The 24,068-nt window shown below is 46.6% G+C and overlaps 1 protein-coding gene across 1 annotated transcript in view; it reads right to left on the bottom strand.

Annotated features, from left to right (window-relative positions):
• The window catches only part of LOC119394522 (tight junction protein ZO-1), a 521,713-nt gene that overhangs the window by 56,558 nt on the left and 441,087 nt on the right, over positions 1-24,068 (bottom strand). Inside the window, exon 19 of the mRNA XM_049416099.1 lies at positions 20,551-20,685. Within this exon, the coding sequence (XP_049272056.1) occupies positions 20,551-20,685 (135 nt within the window). The remainder of the gene's footprint in view (positions 1-20,550; positions 20,686-24,068) is intronic.

The raw sequence follows: 24,068 nt of genomic DNA on the forward strand, positions 1-24,068 counted from the left end.
TGGAGCCCGATTGAGAATATAAATCTTTTTGTGTTGTCAACTGACTCAGTCCTTGGACCACAACCGGCATTCGCTGGTGCAGTAAAAGGTCTTAAATTGTGCATGCTTTGCTTCGGGGAATTGATATAATGTCAGTCCTTGGAATCTGCCCTGTGACTGCATCCCATTCACGGGAAGTGACATTCAGGTAAACTCATTGTTAGAAATGAAGCAGGTCAGAGACCATAACCAAAACAATATTATGTTTGAGGTCCATGAGCATAACACGCCAAGTAGACAGAAGGTTCTTAAAAGTGGCCTTGCAATGTTTTCTCAACATAATCCGAAAATGCTGTCGGTCAATTTTGTGCCTGGTTCGGGCCCAAAAGCACTGTGCTCTGACCCGGCCAAGCGTTTCTAAGTATGGGCCGTACCCAGCCAGGGCCCGAGAGATTTGGGCCTAGCTGATCCGGCCGCATTTGCCTGTTAGCCCTGGAGCATTTCCCAATCTTCAATTACCCTAGAGTAATGCAAAACCACCCAGTATTAACATATCCAAAGCTTCAGAATTCTGAAAATTATATGTTAAGTGTCCACCCCTCCAGTGTGTGTCAGCCGAAATATTCAGCCCCCTGCGGTCGTTGCAAGACTGCTGGAGGGGATGACGGAAATATTCAATAACTTGTAGTAGAAAGGGAAAGGCCAATAGGGGTGGAGATCATGCAGAGTGACAATGAACAGTCATTGAAAAAAAAACCAAAAGCGGTCCCAAGTGTTTGTTGATAAAGCAAGCCAGTGTTCCCACACTTCTCAGGCAATCCGCTAGCCAGTGTCATGTTGACGGCAGTGTGTGTAGGACAGTGTTGCACTGGACAGCAGCAAGAACGGGCACTTGCTCACTGCTTAGTGTTCAAGGGGCCCTGCAACACCTTTCTGAGTTATATTGGAATTCTCATTATTGATGTATGACTCTTCACGAGTCATATGCCGCAAAAATTTTTCAAATCCGTCAAGTCTAAGTGGTGTTACCAAATTAGAGAAATCACGTTCCGCAGCTTTCACCCTCCACTCTACGCCGCAAGCGCGCGGAAAGCTAGGCAGCGAGTCGAGGGAGGGATCGCAGAGGAGCGAGGCTCCGCCCAAGAGCGCCGGCGGAATTGTTTTCTTCATTTTTTTCTCTCTGACGTCTGGGCGCAACCACGTGGTCTGTGCCGCCACTTCCGGTCGGCTTACGTCGTTTTCGTCAAATGAGCCGATCGCACTGTGTATCGCGCGTGCTTGAAAACTGCGCGTCGGTTTGGTAATGTTGGGTGTGCACCTCGAACGCCGTAGTGTTTTCATCGCTCTGCCAACCATGGAAGCAAACCTGCGCGCTCGTTTGGAACGAATGACAGCTGAGATCGGTTTCGGCCCATACTCCGATACACCGCCTCGTAAGACGGCACTGGCAGACGACCCCGAAGCGCCGCCATTACCGGACGCCAGCATTGTTATCGGAGACATGCTGCGCCCCTGCCTCGGTCGGTCGTGAGAACGTGCCGATGATGCAGTTCCCAGCTGATGAGGCAACACTCGAACGGCCGCCACTCTCAACGGCAACCGGCGATGGTCAAAAGCACAGAAATATTCACGTTTTCGGCACTGCGCATGGCGAAGAAAACGGAACCATGCAACTACGAGCAGACGAGCTGTCGGTGAGACCGGAAGTGCTAACGGTGCTAATATTAATGTTTGTTCGGTGTTTTTAACGCGATAACAGAATATAAAACATACATATTATCTACTTATTGAACTCAAAATTAACAACGAAAGTAATAATGAGGGTGTTATCGTGATTATAACATCAGCCAATGGTGAAACTGCCGACAATCGCGTCATATTTTGCGGACTAATACATCATTTGTCGAGAGAAGAGGGAGCGATTTTCAGCTGACTTTGAGAATTTATTGTAAATTCCAGGCCGTGCGCATCGCTATAATATTTGGCTCGCGTGTTCTCGGGAGCCTCGACTACCGATCGGCAGCGCTTTTTGAGAATGCTCGAAAAGTGTTGCAGGGCCCCTTTCAGTGATGATGAGCAGGCGTTGGTGCATCCCGTTGTTTATACATTTAAAACAAACATGCTTTCCGTAGCCACCGTAGCGCTGTCTCAAAGCTTTTTGTTGGCCGTCTTCATTTTTGCTGCCTCGACTGGACAAGCGCCCATATCTAGATTAATGCATTTTCAGCGAAGTGGGGTGGGTGCTTCCACGGTATTTCATGGCATGTGAAGATGTCAGCCAGACACAGGATACTTCTGTGGAGACATTGGTAAGAACTTGTCACTACGTATGATTTCCCTTGGAATTGTTATAGCCCGACTATATCGAACCCGTTTATATCAAATTATCCCGTATATCGAACAATTTCTAAACGCGGTAAATTTACATTGAGAATATATAGCAAAAGTTACTGTTACATCGAACGAAAATAGCAACGACAACCGATATATCAAACTCCATGTGCCTCAAAAGTGCCCCAGCAAGTTGGCTTTCCCTCGCGGTGGCGGGGAAAACTGCCAGCGCCACCCTAGAAAAAGTGGTTTAGACCCGGTTGTGCACGGGCGAACACCCCCCTGCAAGAAATGATCCTGGCCCACTCGCAGCGCTTACAACCAATCAGAGGCTGTCGTGCTTTCTCCGAGGCGCGGAGGCGGTAGAAGTGAGCGCCATTTTTTCTTTCTTTATGCTTGTGTGCCTGCTGCTGCCTGTTTTCCTCGAGTCCTCATTCAGTGTGGTCCGTGCTGGTGCTGTTGCCTGTTGGTGCTCTGTGAACTTTATTGGCGCGCTGTCGTCATGGCTTGTGCAAAGAGGCAGAATTTGCCGTTCGCCGCGAAACTCGAAATCATAAATCGGGTCGAGCGCGGTGAAAAGAAGTCCGACGTCGCCACCACGTACAAAATTCCAAGGAGCACCTTGAGTACTATTCGCAAGTTCCATAGATTGTCACGCCGCCCCGCGGCCACCGGCGCAGTTTTTTCAAAGAGTATCGGAGTAACGCCAGGCAGCGGGGTCACTGGCGAGGCGGCGCTCCTGGGGTGCGATTTTTTTTTTTTCTTCGAGTTGTTGTTATCGCGGCTAGAATTGGCCAAATTCAAGGAATACAAAAACAATCGCACGTGCTGCGTGCCGCAGTGTACTAATAGAGCATCGATAAGAGTCAGCCTCCACTCCTTCCCAAGAGATGCAGCGAAGAAAAAGGAATGGATCGTCAAGTTGAAAATCGGCAAGTCGTTCACGCCGTCAATGAAAGTGTCAGCATTGACTTCTTCTGGAGCAACATAGGCAAGAAAATGAGAATACATGACTTATGTGCATGCCTTCGTTTATTTTTCTGAAGAGAATTGAGGCGTTGATTAAAAAAACAAAACAAAACAGAGCTTGCGACAGCGTGTGTCAGTGGCACTAACAGTGGCGTGGCTTTTGTGTAACATTTGTTCAGGTTTTACTTGCGTCCGGCCGCAGTTTGTGGTCGCCGCAACATCTCGCCTCGTCAGAAACGCATGTGCTTACATCTTGGGCCGCACCCCGTATGTCATCACTTGGACGAGCTCAAGCTGCCCAGTTGCGGTCAGCGCAGCGGGAACGAGTAGCTTAGGCAATGTCATATGCTCTAGAAAGACGCAACAGTTCGTGAAATACGCGCTCGGAGTCTTGGTATTTGTGGTTTTACGTGTCAAACCACGTTATGATCATGAGGCACTCTGTAGTGGAGCGCAGGCGTTCGTTAATGTGCAATGACATCGCACGGTATACACGGGCTTTTCGCATCCCACCTCTATCGCAACGCAACCGCCGCGACCGGGATCGAACACGTGACGTTTGGGTCAGCAGCCGAGCACCGTGACCGCCACACTACTGCGGCAGACAAGTAGAGAGCACTGAAGAACAGTAAGATTACTTTGTGTCGCCGAACGAAAGTGCACGAAAGGCACGTCTTGAGGACCGGCACAATTAGCGCGAAGAAAAAGATGAAAGACGAGCTAGAAACCTTCCCTGCCATCAGGGGCGTAGCCAGAAACTTTTTCGTTGGAGGGGGGGGGGGGGGGCGTGCACCTTCTTGATCTGAAGTTGGGGGTGGGCAGGCAAATGTGATCAAGTGTCATTTTGAGCTCCGTAGGCCATGGCAAAAAAAATTTCGTGGGGGGGGGGGGGGGGGGGCAAGGGCCCGGTGTGCCCCCCCCCCCCCCCCCCGCCCCCCTTGGCTACGCCACTGTCTGCCATATGTGAATTCCACCTCGTGGGGCTTCTGACGGACATGAGATGTCTGCAGGCAGAATCCTTGCACGACGACAGACGTACGATGCGCTGCAGGCCTTCACGCCACAACAAATGATGTGTTTGATATTCAGGACCTCTTCGCCTTCAGTGAGGCATCATATCCGCGTTTCTGAAGCGTCTAGGTGGCGCATAATATCTCTTAGCGACAGCGACCGCTAAAAAGGTAAAGCCATCGTCTTGCACAGAGCCAAAGAAAACACTGAGGTGCATGTCGCACATGTGTTAAGCGACCCCGATACTCTCTGTGGGTGCCATATTGACTCACCCTATGCGCCCCCTATAGGCGACGAAACTTGCGAATCCTGAAGAACAAGGCAGACATCAGGGCCAAGTCGGACAAAAGGCCAGGTGCCCGTGGCGCCCGACGTGTGCGCACTGCTGTGTACGAAGATGTTGAAGCGGCCGTTTACAAATGGTTTGTGGATGTTCGGTCGCGAAACATCCCGGTGTCCGGCCCTATGATCGAGCAGAAAGCCAAGGACCTTGCTTTCCTGCTTGGCAGGAACGATTTCCAAGGCGGTTCAGGCTGGTTCCAACGGTTCAAAGAACGGCACGACATCGTTGGCAAAGCTGTTACAGGTGAAAGCAGAGCGGCGGACCTGGACAGCGTAGACAAATGGCTCGAGCAAAACTGGCGAGATATCGCAGCAAGATATCAAGCCCAAGATATCTTCAATGCGGATGAAACCGCTCTATTTTGGCAAATGTTGCCAAACAAGACACTTGCGTGTCGTGGCGACAAGACTTGCGGCGGCAAGGCAAACAAAGCTCGTGTGTCGGTGCTGTTGGCAGCTAATTTAGACGGATCGAAAAAGCTTCGACCTCTGGTTATCGGGAAAAGCATGGCACCGTGGTGTTTTCGAAATGCGCTGTCGCTTCCAGTTACCTACCGAGCAAACTCAAAAGTGTGGATGACCGGGGAGCTTTTCGGCAGGTGGCTATCGTCGTGGAATGATGATTTGGTAGGCGAAAATCGCAAGGTGTGCCTGCTCGTGGACAATTGTTCATCGCATCACTGCAGTACGACCTTCAGCAACATCGAGCTGCGTTTTTTGCCCCCAAACGCTACGTCTGTACTGCAACCACTGGATCAAGGAGTTATACGCGCACTGAAAGCTGGCTATCGGAAGCGCCTGGTGGAGAGGCTGCTGCAGAACCTTCGTGTCGGCAGGGAGCTTAAGATTGACTTGCTCGGAGCTCTTTCTATGTTGAGTAGATCGTGGGCAGATGTCACGAAGGAGACAATCCAGAACTGCTTTAGGCATGCCGGCTTCCGCATGCCAGGTGATGACACCCGAAATTCCGATGACAGCACTGAAGACACCGCAGGTGTTTCCGCCGAAGTTTGGAGCGAGCTGGCAGAGTTCCCGGGAGCTATCGACAGATCGACATTCGACGAGTTCGTCAGTGCGGACGATGATGTCGCCATCATGGGTGAGCTACAAGATGAGGACTACGTTGCAGACGTCGTGTCGACCACGAGCCAAAGCGACAGCAATAAGGAAATTGACGATGGCCCATTGCCTACATCCTCCAAAGTGATTAGTGCACTTGCGTTGGTCCAGCGCTATTGCGTGAATGTGGAAGGTTGCGGCCTCAGCTGCTCCGACTCATTGGACAACGTGGAGGCGTGCGTGCTGTCGCAGGCAGCGAAGTCATTGACACAGAAGAAAATCCGGGACTATTTTGTTCCAAAGTAGGGCACGCAAGTAAGCCACCATATTAATAAAGTACTTTTCTTATTGTTATGTGCCTTTGTGTCAAAATCCTATAGCGGGCCTACATCAAATTATGCCATACATCGAACTAATAAACGTTTTTTGGCGAGTTCGATATACCCGGGTTCGACTGTATCTTCGGCTTATGCCTGTGAAACTTTTGCAAAATAGTTACAGGGCAATGTACGCAAAGACATAGCTGGCTGTCTCGTGGTTTAACTGCTGAAAGTGACTCAAGCAATGAGATGCCGCAGTGCAGGGCGTTAGATAATTTCAACCACCTAGGGTTCTTTAATGTGCACTGACGTCGCACAGTTCGTGGGCCTCCATTATTTTGCCTCCATCAAAATGAGATCACTGTAGTTGGGATCGAACACACATCTTTTGGGTCGACAGCAAAGCACCGTAACCACCAAGCCACAGGAGTGGCCCAGCTGTCTCATGTACAAAGCACTTAAAATTTAATCTGAATATTTATATCTGAAAAAACAATTGCGATATACAATGCCCAAGTTAGGTCATTAAACATAGTAGACATTTGTAGTTGAATCAAGTTTATATAAATTGGTGATGTGGAATTGCGATATACAATGCCCAAGTTAGGTCATTAAACATGGCAGACATTTATAGTTTGATCACGTTTATATAAATTGGTGATGCGGTGGGCTAATGCGAACATTTTTGAGCGCCATGACATCGTCCACATTTTGACGATAGAGGAAATTTATGCATTACTGACCAATCGTGACAAAGACAAGGGTGGCAGTAATGATCACCAAAAAATAAATGTTTTATACAATGGGCATCTGAGTTAAATGCTAATCCTTAATCGCTAATTGCTTGATGTTACACATGTGCAACTGCATTGCTAGTACAAAATTCCGGCAGATCCCACACATTGCGGGAATCAATTTCATGCGACGCAGTCAGCGAGTCGCAGCCTATGCCGGATTTTTGCTTTTAGCCAAACATTAGGAGGTGGATTGACATCTTCGTGAAAATTTAGTAGTTGTGTGCAATCAGGGAAATCGTCTATGAATCTGTGGCGTGTGACGGTGCTATGGTGTGTCTAATCTTGGCGTTGCGTTAGGGTGTTTTTTGTATGCTTGCGCAAGTCTACATATTTGATGCATTTGGACAATAAAGCTCAGTTGGAAGTTAGCGCTCTGTCCTCTTGTGTCGGTCTGCTCGGCCGTTTCTTCCCCGTAATGCGCTATACCACTTCAAGTACGACGAACCAACTCGCCCAATCTTCAACACTTGTGCATATCAGAAATTGAGTAGTGTGCGTATCACGAAATGCTAGTAACAAATGTTCAGAAATCCACTCAGACTGTTCTCTGTTTTGTATATGTGGTTCTCATTTCGGAATTATCTTTATTGCATGTATTTGTACTCGGCACATTTGCAAAACTAAGAATGTGTTCCAATGTTTTATGTATTTCTGTACAATTGTCAAGGGTATGCTGTTTTCTTGCCACACAGCCATGTGGGGAATAATGGGGTTTTGTCAAGCCGCTGCATGTGGCTTTTGCCCTCACGTTTGCTCTCTTTCTGTATATTGTGAAGAGAGAAATAAAGATATCGTTTCATCATGGGCTTACCAGGCACGCCGAGTACACTTGCGTGTAAAGGGTTGTTGATGGTCTGACGTAACGTCGGCACTCTATGTTACGAGCAGAGATATTTGCTTTATCGCCACGAAGTGCACAGTGCAGTGATGGAAGCGACATTTCACTTTTTGGAGCAGATTCTGGAGCAGAAAAAATGCTCATTTGGAGCAGCTATTTGTGTTTTCGGAGCAGATGGCAAAATATTCTAAACCACTCCTGGAGTATAAAGCACCATTAATGCGTTCCATAAATATCAATATTTGGTATTAAACATTGCACATACAATAATCACTGCAAATTGGAAGGAACAAATAATTACGCAGATGGATGGTCATTGAATACTAAGTAAGATGAGCTATATGTATAGTTAAAATACCAGCGTTTGCGGCATAAGTGATATAAAAGCAATAAATTTGAGCACCAAATTGTAAAAGTAACCACATTCACAGCAGCAGTTTACAATCGGTACAAGATCAAAGCAATCTATTATTTTCAGATTTCACCAAAATAGCCTGCATTGAAATTAAAAAAAAAAAAAAGCGGAATGAGCTATACACTTCGAATGGCAGTTCTTGTGGCATAAATGAGGCTTATCTGATAAAGCGATAAATGCAAACAGCCACACATGACAGTTGTCACAGCAGCAGTTAGTAATCAGTATGATATCAAACTAATCTGACAGACTTGTCAGGTACAAACATAAAGCTAAATCAGATATATATTGTGACAGAGTACTTGTGGCATTGTCAATATGATACTATGCAGCTAGTATACAACCAGCACACTATCATACTAGGATGATAGTATACAGCTTGTTTTTGATTTCGTTTAGGCTCGCTGGATGGTCACGTGGTTAAAGTTCATTGTTTTCAGTTTCCCAGCACCATTTTGGAGCAGGTTCGGAGCAGTTCCTAACAAAAATTAGTTTGGAGCAGTTTGGAGCACTTCCATCACTGACAGTGCGTTGCGATGATGTGCATATTGTAAGTAGCTGTTGTAAGTGTATTTGAACAATGCTTGACGGACATACGTAATGTTTGTATGTCCGTCACTACGTATGTCGTATGACATACATGTTTGTAGGTGTACATACGTAATGTTTATACATCGATATGCAAGTGGATAGCCAACACTGCAATCACAGTGGGCATTGTTCTGAAATAACGCTTGCATAGGGTTTCTTCTAAAGGTGTGTGAATATTTGAACTTTCGAATACAGTCGACGACCGATAATTCGGACTCCACGGGGAACGTAAATAAGTCCGAACTATCGAATGTCCGAAAAAACGAATGCGTCAGAAAAAAAATGCTTTTATTGACACTTCAGGGTCCCGGTGGCCGAAAAAAGTTGTCAATGCGTTGCTGCCCGCACTTCCGCTTACGTGCGACGAAGTCCGCCTGTATCTCCGCCAGTGCGATGTGAATGCTGTACGATGAGAGCTGGTTTCGTTCGTGAAGGCAACACGTCTGTGCGGTGCACTTAGGGGTCGCACAAAGAGGCAGCATGAATGGCGGTGCGGCGCGTTTGAGTTCTCCCGTATTAAATGCTTGCACTACGCATGCAACTGCACCAGGCCACATGCACTATCGAGCAGTTGACTGAAGATGCTTATCGTAAGGCTTGTCAGCGATTGAGCAGTACTGGCGCGTTTGCCACCTGCCGCCATCACGCCTCCGTGCATTTCCGCTGCTTATCCGTAAAGACATCGCCGCACGGCGCCGTGACAGCGCCCCTTTGAATTTCTGGTCTGCTTCAACCCATAACACTTAGCATTGCCGCAAAGCTGACTTTCGGCCTCTGCTACTGTCGCAAACAGGTCGACTCGCGAAACTTCTGGTTCGAACCTACGAGATGATAGACGCGGCAGAGGCGGGAGCTTCAATTATTGCCTTTTGGACCTGCAATTTGGGCAGAAAGTCCGAAAAATCGGACGCCGAAGAGTTTTAGCGTCCGAGATTTCCGCCGTTCTTGACCACTGACGTCTATGGGGCTGGTGACGGTACCGCGAAAGCGTCTGAATTTTCGAGCATGTCCGGAAAATCGGGCGTCCGAAAAATCGGCAGTTGACTGCATCTGCCGCGTTTCATTGTCGTCGGCGCGGCCTTCGGCGCTGGCTGTGAGGGCACCGTTGGCGCCATTTAACTCAGATCTTTTGAGACAGCAGAGCGTAAAATAAAGCAAGTCTCAAGATAAAAATGAACGCGTGCGCAAAATGCTTTACCGCAGACGCATTCGACAGGATGGCGGCGATAGCAGCGTAGCACGGGCATACAGGAACCAGAATGTAGGATGTTCGCAATGTCGATACGATTTCCCACAGTTGACCAGTGCCTCCAAGATCGGCATTTCCATTCACAAATCTCTGAAGCATAAAGTAGCGATTGAAATAAAGCCTCATAGATCACCAATTAGCTTTCATTTTGATCTCTGAGGCCATGGTACGGGTGCCGGAGGAGATTCGGTGTGCGCGACAGTCTCGGACAGGGTCCGGATTATCGAATGTAGATCTCGCAGCTGTCCGAATCGCAGCTGTCTCTCGCAGTCCGAATTACCGAGCATGTTTGAATTATCGGTGTCCGATTTATTGGTCGGCGACTGTATTTTTCGAATAGTGTTTGCTATCTGATTCAATTCACACCGGAATTTTACTATTCAAAGTATTCAAACTTCCGGGAAATAGATATAACGGTTTCATTCGCTTGAAATCAAATTACAACGCTTCTAAATGATGTGCGCAAACCAAATTCCATCTGCGCGTAGTGTTACAAGATCTTTCAAAACTATGGCATGCCGCTATGTTGACGATCAGAAGAAAAAAAAGGCAAGCACAATGCACCTTTAAATAATAAACATCTCAGGTTCGAGTGAGAATCGAACCCAGGCTGTCTGCGTGGCAAGCAGGTGTTCTACCACAGAGCCAAGCTATTGCTTGAAACTTCTTCGGAAAAAACATGTAGTGGAACAAGTATTCTCAACGCATGTAATATTTTATGGCCGAAGCGTAGAATTGCACCAGGTGTCAAAACATATGAATTGCGCAACGAGCGGGTGTTTTAAAAGCCCACCCATTACAAAGCGCTCAGACATACTTAATTATAATCAGCTGCAAAAGCATCAACGAAGTGAGCAGCTGCGTAGGCTCGCATGTTGCCTTACAGATGCATAGTAGTCCCTTCGCTGATTCGCAAAAGGAAGAATTATGGCGTAGTGGGCCCTCAACAACTGTACTTGCAGTAGGCATTCTAGGATAGTTCGAAATGGTCAATGTTACGTGCACAGTCGTTCGTTTCCGTATGGCATGATTGAGGCACGCGCCGACAACCGAAGCCAGGCTATCAATTGAGAAGGCGATGTGCACGGGGCCCGATTACGCTATCGCATTCTACTCTTGAAGGTAAAGCTCGAGCGTCCTTCAAATTTTTTTGCTGGGCTCCTGGGAAAAAAACAAAAATTAACGAGTGCGCGTGCCTAGCGTCCACAAGCCAACCTCTTCCGACGCCGCTCCCACCTCATGCTCCATAATCTGGTCACTATTCCCAGCATGCTCTTGTTTTATTTTTTTACAGCTGGACTTGTCTCGTGATGCTCCCTCCTAGCTTGTTTTTTCCCTCCACGTTAAGAATGTGCTCCGTCGCCATTTTGTGATGGTGATGTCACTACATCTGCCACTGACGGTCAGCTGTTGCTAATGCCGCGAATGTGGTTTCGGTTTTGTACTCCATTGACTCATTTTGCGAAACGTGCTTTCCGATTGATGTCCTGGTGCCGCGAAATCAGCCTCCGAGATAAACATTTACAGTGCAGACCACTTATAATGTAACCGCATATAGTGCAGGACCGGTTATAATGCGGTCTTTTTCGACTCCCGTTTACCCTCCCATAGAACCGCATGTATACGCATACCACTTATTGTGCAGTCCCCCAAGATGAAATACCGTTTATAATGCTGTTGCGAGAAAATATTTCTGACAAACGCGGTAGCGAGTGCGGTTCTCAAAGGAGGTACGCCGCTGGGGAGGGAGCGACGAGGTCGTTACGAAGGGCGAGGGCACGCACAGTGAACAAACGAGGGGCGGAGGGAGGAAAAAGACCGCGGCAGCGTTGTGCGGGCTCGCCGAGTGGGGAAGGATAGTGGTTGCCTAGGCGACGGAGTAGCCCTTGCACCGGCGGCGGCAAGGCTCCGCGGCCGCTTGCCGGCTGCGGAGCCTTGCCGATCGCGTCCTCATCAAGTGCACTTTAAAGTAAGTTTCCTGTCGGGAAAAGCGTCGTCGTTATCACACTTGCTACAGATATCGTGTTTGCTACCTCTTCCGCAAATTGAAAAGTTTTGCGGCTTCGTGACGCGAGCTTTCGCCTTTTTTACCATGCAAAAGGAATTGTTTTCTTTTTGGCCATGTTTTGCACTAAATTTTAACGCGAAATCATTACTTGGCCAGGAGGTTTGCGAAAGCGTGCACTTGTCAAGTGCCCGCAAAAGCCATGTGCCGAAAACATGTTACCTCTCCCACCAGAACTGACACTGGAGCCAATAACTGCTGTAGAAACCATCCGCAGCCACTGAGTAGGAGAGGCAAATCCACGCAGCAGATGAATAACTCCAGACTTGAAAGGAGCGCCCTTGTCTGCCACATCAGTTGAGCCTCCACCGAAGTTGGAGGAGAAAAGGTTGAGGAAATTGAGGAAATAGCGTCTTTTCCTTTCACGTGTAAAGAGTTGTCGACACCACTTTGGTTGTACCAAATCATGTAAATAAACACAATTTGGCCTCTTCATTGCCTCATTCTTTATAAGAGAACTAGGGAACGCCACTTCGCAGCACCCTTCCAGGGCGGCACCAACCTAGCCAAAAGAAACGCTTTCATGGTCCTGTATCATAAGAATATGCTTAGGAATCCCCAGCAACTTTTTTGCTGTAATTTCACATCGAAGTATCAGAAAAATATTCGAGAAATATTACAAGAATATTTGATTCGATTTGCACTTAAACTTTGCACTTAACTTTAATATAAGTCCGCGCTTGATAAATCCTGCGCGCACAAAGTGGAATTGGGCTTCAATCAGCAAGTTGGGCGATTCCTTTTGGCTGGCTACCCTCATAGCTTAATTGCAGGTGCTTGCGAAAGTCTCCTACAAAAACTGAAAGGTAAGAGGCCAACAAAAGAGAATGTTCAGAAAGATAAACTGCAGGTCATGCCTTACATCCATCGAGTATCTCATAACGTTGAAAAGGTGGCAAGCCGGTACGGTGTAAAGGTCGTCTTCTCAGCTCCATGTAAACTTAGTAGTGTATGCCCCATGGTAACAGGAAAGAGTAACAGTAAGCCTCAGTGTACAACAAGACACAGAACGAATTACACTGAATGCATTTGGGGGGTGGTTTACTTCATTCCACTGACTTGTGGCAGCTTGTATATTGGGCAGACGGGAAGGTGTTTTAACAATAGGGCGAGGGAACACCATTGGCATGTAACCAACAATGCAGGGGGTACTTTGGCGCAACATTGTAACAGATGTACGGGAAAAGATGAGGGTGGACTAAACACTTCAGGCAGACCTTTTCTTGAAAACACCAAGTTCCTGTTTAAATCGAGGGACCAGACTGAACGGGAGATTGTTGAAGCATATCACATCATTAAAGCTGGAGAAAAATGTATTAGCACGCCGTCTCTTTCATTATCGCTAGAAGAAGCTTTTCTGGAGAGTGCCCTGTAAAAAGCCGCTTGTTAGGGGTTTCTCCGTTGTTGGTTTGGTGGTTTTTCATGCAAAACTAGGGTGAGCGCCAGATGTGCGGATGGGTCTTAGTGTTTCACTTGAGTGCTTTTAATTTTGTCGCCCCCACCTTTACTCCTGTTATTTGTTGTATCTCATTGTGCCATACTTTTAGGTGTTCGGATGGTTTTACTTATACATTTGTTGAGCGTTAAATCCTTTGTTTTCATCAAGCGTTGTGACGTCATTGTCGTTTCTCTTTCTCCTTTGTTCAGGTTATCTGTTATGTCACAACCGCCTTTTTGTTTGCTTGTTTTGCTTTTCACATGCATTTTCATATTATTGTTTTTTTCACATGCGCAAAGTGCAGCGAGATTGGGGCCACGTTTTTTCCGATGTGCGTTTGGCCGCTATCTTGGGCTACGCTCTTATTCAGCAATGATAGTAAATTTGTCGGCACAGGAGAGATTGAAAAGATTGGTCACGTGTACAGGTTCCTGCTTTAAATATCTGTCCCTTGCTTTCCAGAAAATAAACAGTTGGCAGTCTGCGCTCGTGGTGTTCTGAATGTTTCTTTACTTGTGTTCTCGTCTTCTCGCGCAGTTTAAGAAAGTTTAAGATGACAGTGTCGGCTTGATTTTCGCGACGTCTTCGTTGAAGAAGCAAGGAAGGCTTGTTACCGCATTTACCCGCATAATTTGCGCCCTCGCATAATTTGCGCACCCCTAATATTTAGCCAGCTTTGCTAAAAAAAAATATTTACTCGCATATTTTGCGCTCCCCGCCCCGCTCGAGCCAGCTCGCCGGCGCGCGCTCACGGGGAAACATTGGACAACCGCGCCCCGCGGCCCTCACCGAGCAGGCGAGCGCAGTCATACACAAGACAGGCCGCGAGTGCGAAGTCCCTTCTTCTGATTACTTCATTCTATTCTCCGGAAACCGCTGAGACCGTACGAACCGTACCCGAACACCCAAACCTGTTCACGGGTTGTCGGAACTGTTCGGGCGTTCTCCCGCCGTGAGAATGCATGCACGCGACACGGCACGGACTACTTTCTGCATCGGAGGCGTGCGAGGGCCAGTCGCGCCAACATTTCCCCTCGCTGACCCTCCTCCTCTGCGTCCGCGCTGCGACGCAGCCTTCGTTGATTTCGGAAGTTTAGGTTTCGCGATCAACCAGTTGCGTTTTCACTGTTCTCTAGCGCTGGGCTACAATAACTATTCGGCAAAATTCAAGCTCACTGTTATAGAATTTGCCTAAGGAAACGGGAACCGTGCCGCGGAAGAGTACGCTTTTTAATACAAGACCGGGAAGGAGACCGTTCCGAGGACCGAAGCACGGAAAGTTTCCTGTTTCAAATATGTGCGAGAGCTTAGGCCCACCGGTATCGCCGTGCCGTGGCTCCTCGTTACTCCCAGCATTGTCGCGAAGAACTTCAAGAAGACGCCTCAACGTACTCGATGGAACCAAGGACGACGCGCTTTGGGAGGGCGGTGACAGCGGCCGCGGCGATGATTCTAAGTCGGACTTCTCAACCAGTGATTCTGACTAGACCGTGCATGACCGAATCTGGCTGGTTAAAGTACGTGCTAATTCTGTTAAAAACCCTTCGTTTGCGCTATAATTTATTTTCTTCTTTAATGTATTATATCGTACGTGTTAAGACTATATATTGTGCGTTATTTCAGATGTACTCGCGAAATCTCCGCTTAATTTGCGCACCCCCTTTTCGGAGCTCCAAATTCGTGAAAAAAAAGTGCGCAAATTATGCGAGTAAATACGGTATTTGTCATGAGCGAGCTGTCATTTTCAAAAAAACCGTTAGGGGACGAAGTTTGTGCTGCCATTTATTGTCAAGGCATTCTGTGCTCAGAAAAAACAATCGCCTCCGTTGGCGATGCTGCAGCTGTACTGGATGATGCCATGGCAATGTGTGTTTGCAAGGGAGCAATATTGGACAACGAATTCAGGCAAATGTTGCCGGTTTTGACGGTGAAGCAGCAAGCAGCAACATACATCAACAGAATCTACGTCTTCAGTGCCAAGTGCTCCGGGAAGGTCTTGTCCGATGCTAAGTGTGTTCAAGTGCTTTGATCTACAAGCGCCGCATGTATTTATTGTTCGGGTATTTAAACAATTGTGTTTTTTTCGTGTACAGGACTTATTTGCCCAGAGTGCAAGTCGCATCGAAAGCTACTGTTGACCAGAAAGTCATGCCAAAAAGCTCATGTGCCTAAGAAAGGAGCCCTTGCCCAGCACCTGAAGCTTCAGAGGCAAAAAAACAAGCATTTGAAGTATAGCACGACTGCATTGAAAAATCAACCGAAAGCAATGTCAGCTAAAAACAAAGCCATCACTGAGGAGGAATTTACCTCTAGGATAGAAGCCCTTCCTCCAAAACAGTGGGAAGCAACGCTTCACACGTTTAAATCGGCATCACGAAAAAGCTCAAAAGGCATGAGATATTTGAATGAATGGGTTTTGGAATGTCTTATAATGAAAATGAAGAGCGCAAAGCTTTATGAGCCCCTGAGGAAAGAAAATATTCTGTCACTGCCAAGTAAAACAACATTGCTCAAATATTAGAAGTCGTACAGAACAGGGTTTGACTTCTCCCCAAAGATTTTCAATGTGGTGAGTGAAAAGACAGCCACGATGGAGGAATACGCATGCCACGGTGGAATTATTGTAGATGAAATGCACCTTTCTGAGCATCTTTCTGTAACAACTGCTGGCCACATAGCTGGTTTTGTGGATCTAAGTAACTTTACATCTCCTAAAGATAGGCACATACCGTGTGACCATGGAATGGTTTCGATTTTCGTACCGTTCATTCGGAAATGGACTCAAATTCTGGCAGCATTTGCAACAAGAGGAAATGTCAATGGAGGTACCTTGACCAAGATCATGCTTGGCAAGAATTTTGGCAGAAAAAGCAGGCCTGAAAGGTGGACTTCATCACATAAGACGGTGCAAGTTGGAACAGACGCACGTGGACGCTAATGGGTGTCAAGTAGGGGTGTGCGAATATCAAATTTTTCGAATACGAATCGAATACGAATATCCACCTTCGAATATCGAATCGAATATCGAATATCAAAGGTAAAATGCCCCCACAGTAACAATATTTTATTTAACATGTAGCTATTTGAAAAAAAAAAAAAACATTAACAGCCTGACTGGCAACACAACATACACTGCTATCTCCAGAACACAATGTCCAGGCTAGCACAATGCACATCACAACACAAGCAAATATCACGGCACAATGAAAGTAATGACTAGATGTTATCATGAAGAAATATGAGTTGCTCCACATGATCAGGCAGCAGGCGCTCCCTTCTAACAGAGACCCCCCTCCCCCCTGCCACTGAAAAGGCACGCTCGCTTGGAACAGAAGTGGCTGGTATAGGGAGGTGCATGGGGCAAAGCTTAGCCAAACTGAGGTATCTGAAGGTGACTACAGTGCGCCACCAGTCACGTCGGTCACTGTCTTTCTTCAGAAGTGGTCCCGCATAGTGAACGACTGGTAGTGCGGCACGTTACAGCCGCGTAATATTGAAAATGTATGGTTACATGATCGCCAACAGCGCTGCACGTAGGATATGCACCGGCAATAAATCATACGTATTGGGGCGCTCGTCGCAGGCAGATATCGTGCCTCCGTGTACTTAGGATGTTTATCGCTCCTCTCGGCAACGGTTTTAGCTATACGAACGCAGCAGAAATGTGGAAGACAAGTTATTTTATGCATGATAATCGAATCGCATATTCGAATTTTTCGAATATTCGGAGTTATCGAATATTCGAAACTTTTCGAATACACGATTATCGAATCGAATACGAATATTTCGAATGTGATATTCGACGAATATTCGAACCTTTCGAATATTCGCACACCCCTAGTGTCAAGGCCTCCTTGAATGAGATCAAGTGTAGTGCACCACATCCAGCAGACGAGCTCCGTCAGTTCTACTTCATATATCAGATTTCCCTCATCTCCTCAAGTGCCTTCGAAACTGGCTGGTATGCTTGGATTTTCAAACACCGAAGGGTCAAGTAAGTACCTTAAGCATCAAAATAACGTGCTATTTAACCTACCACAATTTTTGTTCCAGTCACTCTAACTTTCAGTGGATTATCACTGCTTTGGTTATATGCAGGTGACTATGCGAGCTATTCGCAAGGCTTTGGAACTGGATGGCAGCAAAGTTACCCTGCAGGCTATGCATGGCATCACATCCAGCCATACACTCCCTAACAACTTCCGAGAAAATGCGAGTTGGCTTGGCAGTCCAGCTCTTCAGTGAAAAAGTAACACATGGGCTTCAGCTGCACAAAGCCAAGCTGGAACATCTGCGTGGTAGCATAGCAGCAACAATTCACTTTTTTTGAGTAAGCATTGCATAATTTAATATTTACCTAATTTTGTGCAACTGTAACTCTTTGCAGCTTTCTTAGCTGCACATACAGCTCACTGAAACATTCTTTTGCAGGATCATACATGGTCTTATAGAAGTCATGACATCTCGTTTTCCAGCTCAAGCACTCCGTCCCAACTCTCGATCAGCTGAGAAGTTAAACTCTTTTCTCACCTTTTTGTCAGAGTGGGAACGCCACACAAATGGGCAAAGGAGCTTTCTCAGTCAGTCCACAGCAACTGGACTAGTAACACTATCCAGTACCGTGTCGCTGTTGAAGTACTTGACCGAAAATGTAGGTTTCAAGTATTTGATGACAAGCAGGTTGAGCCAGGACCCTGTCAAACATCTCTTCGGCATCCTTAGACAGTCGTCAGGGTGCAATAGCCACCCGACACCTCAGCAGTTTATTGCTACAGTGAACTGTCTCAGCTTCAGCAATCTTGCGCATTCTGTTTCAAGGGGGAACTGTGAGCCTGCTGTTCTCAGTTCACTCTTGAATGCAGATGTTGGTGAGCAGAACACTTGCACTGGGAGGCAGAAGTTGATTGACAGGTTTCTCGACGATGGAAACCCAGATGCCGCAGATGCCTTACTCACTAAGGCTGAGCCAGATCATTCTCCTGTTGTTGTGGCATCAAGAGATCGCAGACTAATCTTTCACATTGCTGGTTATGTTGCAAGAAAGTTCATTCTTAAAACTGGTGGTGAGGAGTGCATTAACATTCTTTTGCTCACCAAGGAGGCAGCTGATGATTTGAATATGGCTGAGCTTGTCCGTTTGAAGGACAATGGCGGGTTACTTTATCCTGCAGGCAAGCTGTGCAAATTTGTGGCCGACCTCGAGGAGTCATTCACAACGTGCTTTAGCCTTTTAGAGCTGCACTCTGAAAGCATGCTTGACGTGTTAGACCTTGTCAAAAAAAGCAGCAAACTACGCTTGGATGCCCAGAACATGCTGAAGCCATAGCTGCTGACGTAACTGCATTTTACTTAACGACACGCCTGCATTTCTTCATGAAAAGTATCAATCGAGCTAACGACAAAAGGCGGCAGGCATCAAAGCATTTGAAGTTGAGTAGATGCTAAATGCGTGTGTACATGAAAGCTGTTGATCATGACGATCAAGATTTTTCCTGTCATTATTTTTGTAGTGAAGTAAGTTGTCAATAAACTCTTGAAGTGTGGTTTCATATGAACATGACTGTGGTGTCATTTTTCATAATCACACGTAAATCAAACGGCCATAATCGCCAAAAAACTTCGTGGCCATAACCCTGTTGTTTAAACAATGATGGAAAAGGTCCGACTGAGTAAAAGTATGGGGCAAACTTTGTGCCCATTAGGTCATTAGGGGGGACTTGTGCGCAGGCCTATGGTCATGCGAACAGTTAGCTTTGTACCTCATCACAATGGTACGTCGTTGTTTGGTGGCATTTGTAACCAAAAAATTACTCTTGAAGTCAAAGTTTCGCTGACAACACGAAAATCAGAATGCGGTATTCTTCGCGACTTAATAGTGATGTGGCCTTCGTACACGCCTTTTAAATATTTAACAACACTAGCCATCAGAACTTGTGGGCTTTCACCAGTAAGAAGGATGTAATTTTCGAATGGAATCGATAAACCAGCTGAAAAATGCAAAATAACAAGCAAAATTCTAAAAAATGCCGCGAGGTCTTGTCTTATGAAAAATTGCAGTGGCGCCACCTCGTGGCGTCAGTACGAAAACGGCTAGCTCACGCCTCGCTGCTCGCGCCGCTAGAAGTCTTCTAGTTCACTATAGTTGCGCCACACAAAACAATAATGACGCCGTTGAGGTCGGCGGAAGCGGAATAGGGAGTGGAAATGTGTCAGCACACCGTCGATAGTGTTGTCAGAAAAATAAGTTATGTTCCTCAATTCGTCAGTGCGCTGAAATTGTCACGTGGCCATAAAAGCGATGTATATATGTAGGGCAGATTTTCAATAAAAAACCAGTTGCTAGAGCGCTTCCGTCTGTGTGTCCGTGTGTCTTCCTCTAGTCCGTGTCTACTAGCGCTACCCTTCCAAGTATGGAAAAGCTGGCAGTGCCATCTAGCTGCAATTGAACCGACTACACCTTCCTGGTGGGACTTTCTGAACTTTTTTTTTTTCGAAATTCCCCCTGCAAAGTAGGGGTGCAACTCTTACACAAGTATATACGTATTACAAAAAAAAATAGTTGATGCTGAGAAGCGGTGCTGCATTTGTGGCAACCATGGGAATCGAAAATCAGTCTAAGCCATGGCACATGCACGTAGCATGCAAGCATGCAAGCATGCATGGTGCACAGCGAAGCACAAGCTTGAACCGCCGCAACACAGACTTGACTGACAGGGCCTCACTAGCTTGCTGGAGTATAATTGCTATTGCACTAGCGAACCACTGTTTGCAGCATGTGTAGTGCAGGACTTTGTTGGCACTGTACATCATAACATTTTAATAAGAAATATTTCGCGGCATTTTCTGCGCTACCATTCCATGATAACACAGTCTGACTGGTAAGCTTTTAGTTGCACTTAAGAAAACAGATACTATAGTGAAGACATGATGACAACAAACCAAACGAGCAAGCAAGCCACAGTGTCAATGGTAGCCAGGGGACACGAAATCGTGCCTGCAGGGACAAAGTCTGCTGGATGCCCACCGTTCTTCGACGCTCCACCCTTGACATTTCTTGACGTTCCACGACATCCCCGCATCAATAAATGATGTCACAATACCATAAAAATTGGTTGCCAGCCCCTTTGAAATTAAATTTGCACTGACCTGGGGAGCCAAATAGCCTTTCCTGGGCAGAACGTGAGAACCGAGGGGGCTTGCTACCTCGGTCCACCTGCGGTGGCTCTGGCAGCACTCGGGCCAGCTTGCCACCACCACCAATGCTGGGAGCCGAGTACAAGCCTGTGCAGACAAGGAGGGCAACAAGTGAACCGATATCAAAATCACTCTATCAGAGACATGCCAAGCAGATCTGCACAAGTGTGTGCACATCAGCTGCTCTATCCAAATTTCACAATAGAGTGAAACCCTGTTAATTTGAATTTACAATACCCGTAAGTATGCCCAAGCTAACCCAATGTGAAATTGCTTACTACATCAAGACCCATGTCTTGATCGCAGAAATGCCATTCACTACAGATTGCAAATCAGTTCTGCGGAACACTACAATGTGCACATCCTTGCTAGTGATGTGGCTGGCAACAGCATCTATCCATTTCACTGTAACCAGTGAGATTTTTTAGAAGCTGAAATGGCTGCAGCCACCATTTTTGAAATTTGGTCCCTTCCTCAGGGGGTGACTATAGTGGTTACAGTCGCTTCTCATCCTCTCACCTTAGCTCCTCCTTTCCATGGCATCTCGAAAGCCATGCACGTATAAAAAGGGCATCATTTCTAGCGACCAGTTGACGTTCCCTGACAGATCTCTACCAAGATGTTTACATTCAAGCCAGTGAAAGTGTACGCAAGCTGCAGCAGAATCAAACCTCAATACTCTGTAGCTTCCTCCCTCCTCGTTTGTGACATGCATCACTGAATGAAAAAATTACCGTGGTTAAACCAAATTTGTGAAGCAATAACTCAGTTTTGCTTGCCTTGGGACAGGTCGAGGCCATTGTTGCACAGAGATTCAAATCTAAAAAATTCAAAGCACTAACACGACAGAGAGAAGGAAGGGCTCAACACAAGCACTTGCAACAGAAAGTTTTATTGCATCCCAAGACAATATATAGCCAACCCTCTCCTTGCATACCACCCATGCATGCGCACTGTTACTTAATGCAACCACAGGAAAGAGACGCAGGCGTACAGCTGGCAGACAACTCCCCCCCCCCCCCCCCTTCCCCCACCTAACCCCTCTTTCTCCTTGAGCAGTAGCACCTCGATGGCAGACATGGCCAAAGATGGGTGACTGATACAGATGGATGCCCCACTCAGGGGTGAAAAAGCTGAAACTGAATTGGGAGCAGTTTTTGGAGCAGCAAAATTTTTATTTTGGAGCAGAAGAACCTCTATTTGAAACAGTTAGCGGCATTTTATACCTGTGTCGCACGTGCACTTTTGAAAGGCCTTCGAGTCAATGGCCATTGAAATGCCGCAACTCTATCGACTCGACAGAGTTGTCGCGCTGCTACACGGCAGTTTTTAATAGCCGTTGAGTGGTTCAGGCATTTTCCGCAAAAAATTGTGGGGCGCTGCAGATCTTTATTTTCGTATCCACGTTATCGACAGTTAAATAATATAAAGTCCCTTAAAAGCACAAATATGTCTGTTGTTTTCTTTAAACGTTTTATAAACTGTTTACGCGTAGTAACAAATACATAACTTGAGTTTAAGTTGTTGAGCAGCGAAACTGCAGTGAGCAAGAGACGGCCAGACAGCATGCACATCGCTGTTGTCGAGAGTATCGGCAGTTCGCACATTTCAAGTGGCAAGAATACTTCATAAAATAATTTATAACGCTCACATATACTGCTTCTAAAGCATACTGGTTAGATTTCTTTTTCTATTTGCGAGTGCGAGCACACTGTGAACGAGAGGGCACGTTCGCGCTGTTTCTGCTTCCGTTGCTCAATGGCCATCGAAGTTTCGGTGGAGTTGTGGAGTGCTTGTTAACTCGATAGACTACTGACTCGACGGCCTTCGAAACGTCCCGTGTAGCAGCTCGTGCTTGACCATTTAGTCAATAGAGTATCGGTTGGAAGGCCTTCGAAACGCCCGTGTGACACGGGTATAACATGTCTTAGGAGCTTGAAAAAACAAATTTTTTGCAACTTGGGGGGACAAGTACATATTTTAATTGGCTTAGAATACACCAAACACTAAAACAGCCTTTGGAGAAAGTTTTTTGAACAGATTATTGCTAAGTATGAACTACACTGCCTTTTTACATACCCTGTAAACTATCTAGCCCGTGTAACAAGCATATGCAATAATTGAAAAAGGGTTCTGCAAACTCGGTTCACCTCACACATTTGAAAAAAAAAAAAAAAATAAAACATCACACTTATCATAAAATTTAAAAAAATTGTGATTACACAAAAATTGTAGTTACATAGCAGTAGTCTTCTGCTTAAGATCAGTGATATAACTTAGCATATTTACTGCTTAGACTTTTTGTACGTCTGCTTATTAGCTTTTCAAGCTTACCAAGAGCTTCCTGTAGGTCAGTGTTACTATTTGGCAGGAGAACATCACAGTAAGCGCCTTTAGCTATCTGCTCAGCTGTGCGGTTGGCATAGCGTCAGGTGCAGGCCCGAAATTTTGGTGAAGTAGGTGTTTTTACCAAAAATAAATAATGAAAATAGGTGTTTTTCTCAAATAGTGAAGGTTTTTAACAAGTGCCCCCCCCCCCCCCCGGAAAAAATTCCTGGCTACGGGCCTGGTCAAGGGTACTGCACACTTTTAACAGACAAAAAAAGCGCGCTGCACCACCGTTCGCTTCTCGACGTACGCAACCACAGTATTAGCACTGCCCGCGTTGGCCTGTTTTCTTTTCTTTAATGTCAAAGGCCATCGGAAATTGATGCAGTACTCCCAATTCGCCCCCCTTACACCCCCCACCTTGAAGAAGGCTGCAGTCAGCGGGTTCAAAAGGGAACTTTTTATTCGTGTGAACTAGTGCCCAGGAAATGTAAACTTAATGTACAAGCAATACATGCTGTACACTGATAGCGGCAAATAGAGCGTTAGCTGTTGGTATTCTGACCATCAGGAGAGCGCATTGTCTTTTATACAGCAGTCATTGAACCTTCTAGTGTTATCGCTGGTGCTCGCGTAAGCTCTCGAATAAACTGGACAATTCGCGTCCTGCGCGTAATCTTAACAGAATGATCTCAAACAATCGCAAAGTCTCCAAAATATTGCATTGTGGTCTGCATCGAGCGTTCAGAGATCCAGCAATTCAGAGAAAACGCGGAGGGGACAATTGAGCAAAGCACAGAAAGCGTGGAGGGGGGAAAGGCACTGCGGAGAAGCCGCCTGTCACATGTAAGAGGTGACAGCAAAGACGCGGGAAAAGAAGAGGAAGATGCCAAGGGTAGCGTGACGTAAAATTAAGAGGATGGAAGAAGATGAGAACGAAGTGGGAGATATAAAAAAGAAGGTGACGTGGCCAAAGGGGGCCCTGAGTGTTCAAACGGCAGCACGTGAGCTTGGGACGAGCGTCGCCGGCCTGTGTTCCGAGCGCTCCGGCTCTTCCTCGTGCTACGGGATTGTACCGTAGCCACCGCCTGTTCGAGGACACGTCCAGGGACGTGGACCTGGGACTACCAGCAACGCCCAGG

Source organism: Rhipicephalus sanguineus, chromosome 5 (assembly GCF_013339695.2).
Source record: "Rhipicephalus sanguineus isolate Rsan-2018 chromosome 5, BIME_Rsan_1.4, whole genome shotgun sequence".
Classification (NCBI taxonomy): domain Eukaryota; kingdom Metazoa; phylum Arthropoda; class Arachnida; order Ixodida; family Ixodidae; genus Rhipicephalus; species Rhipicephalus sanguineus.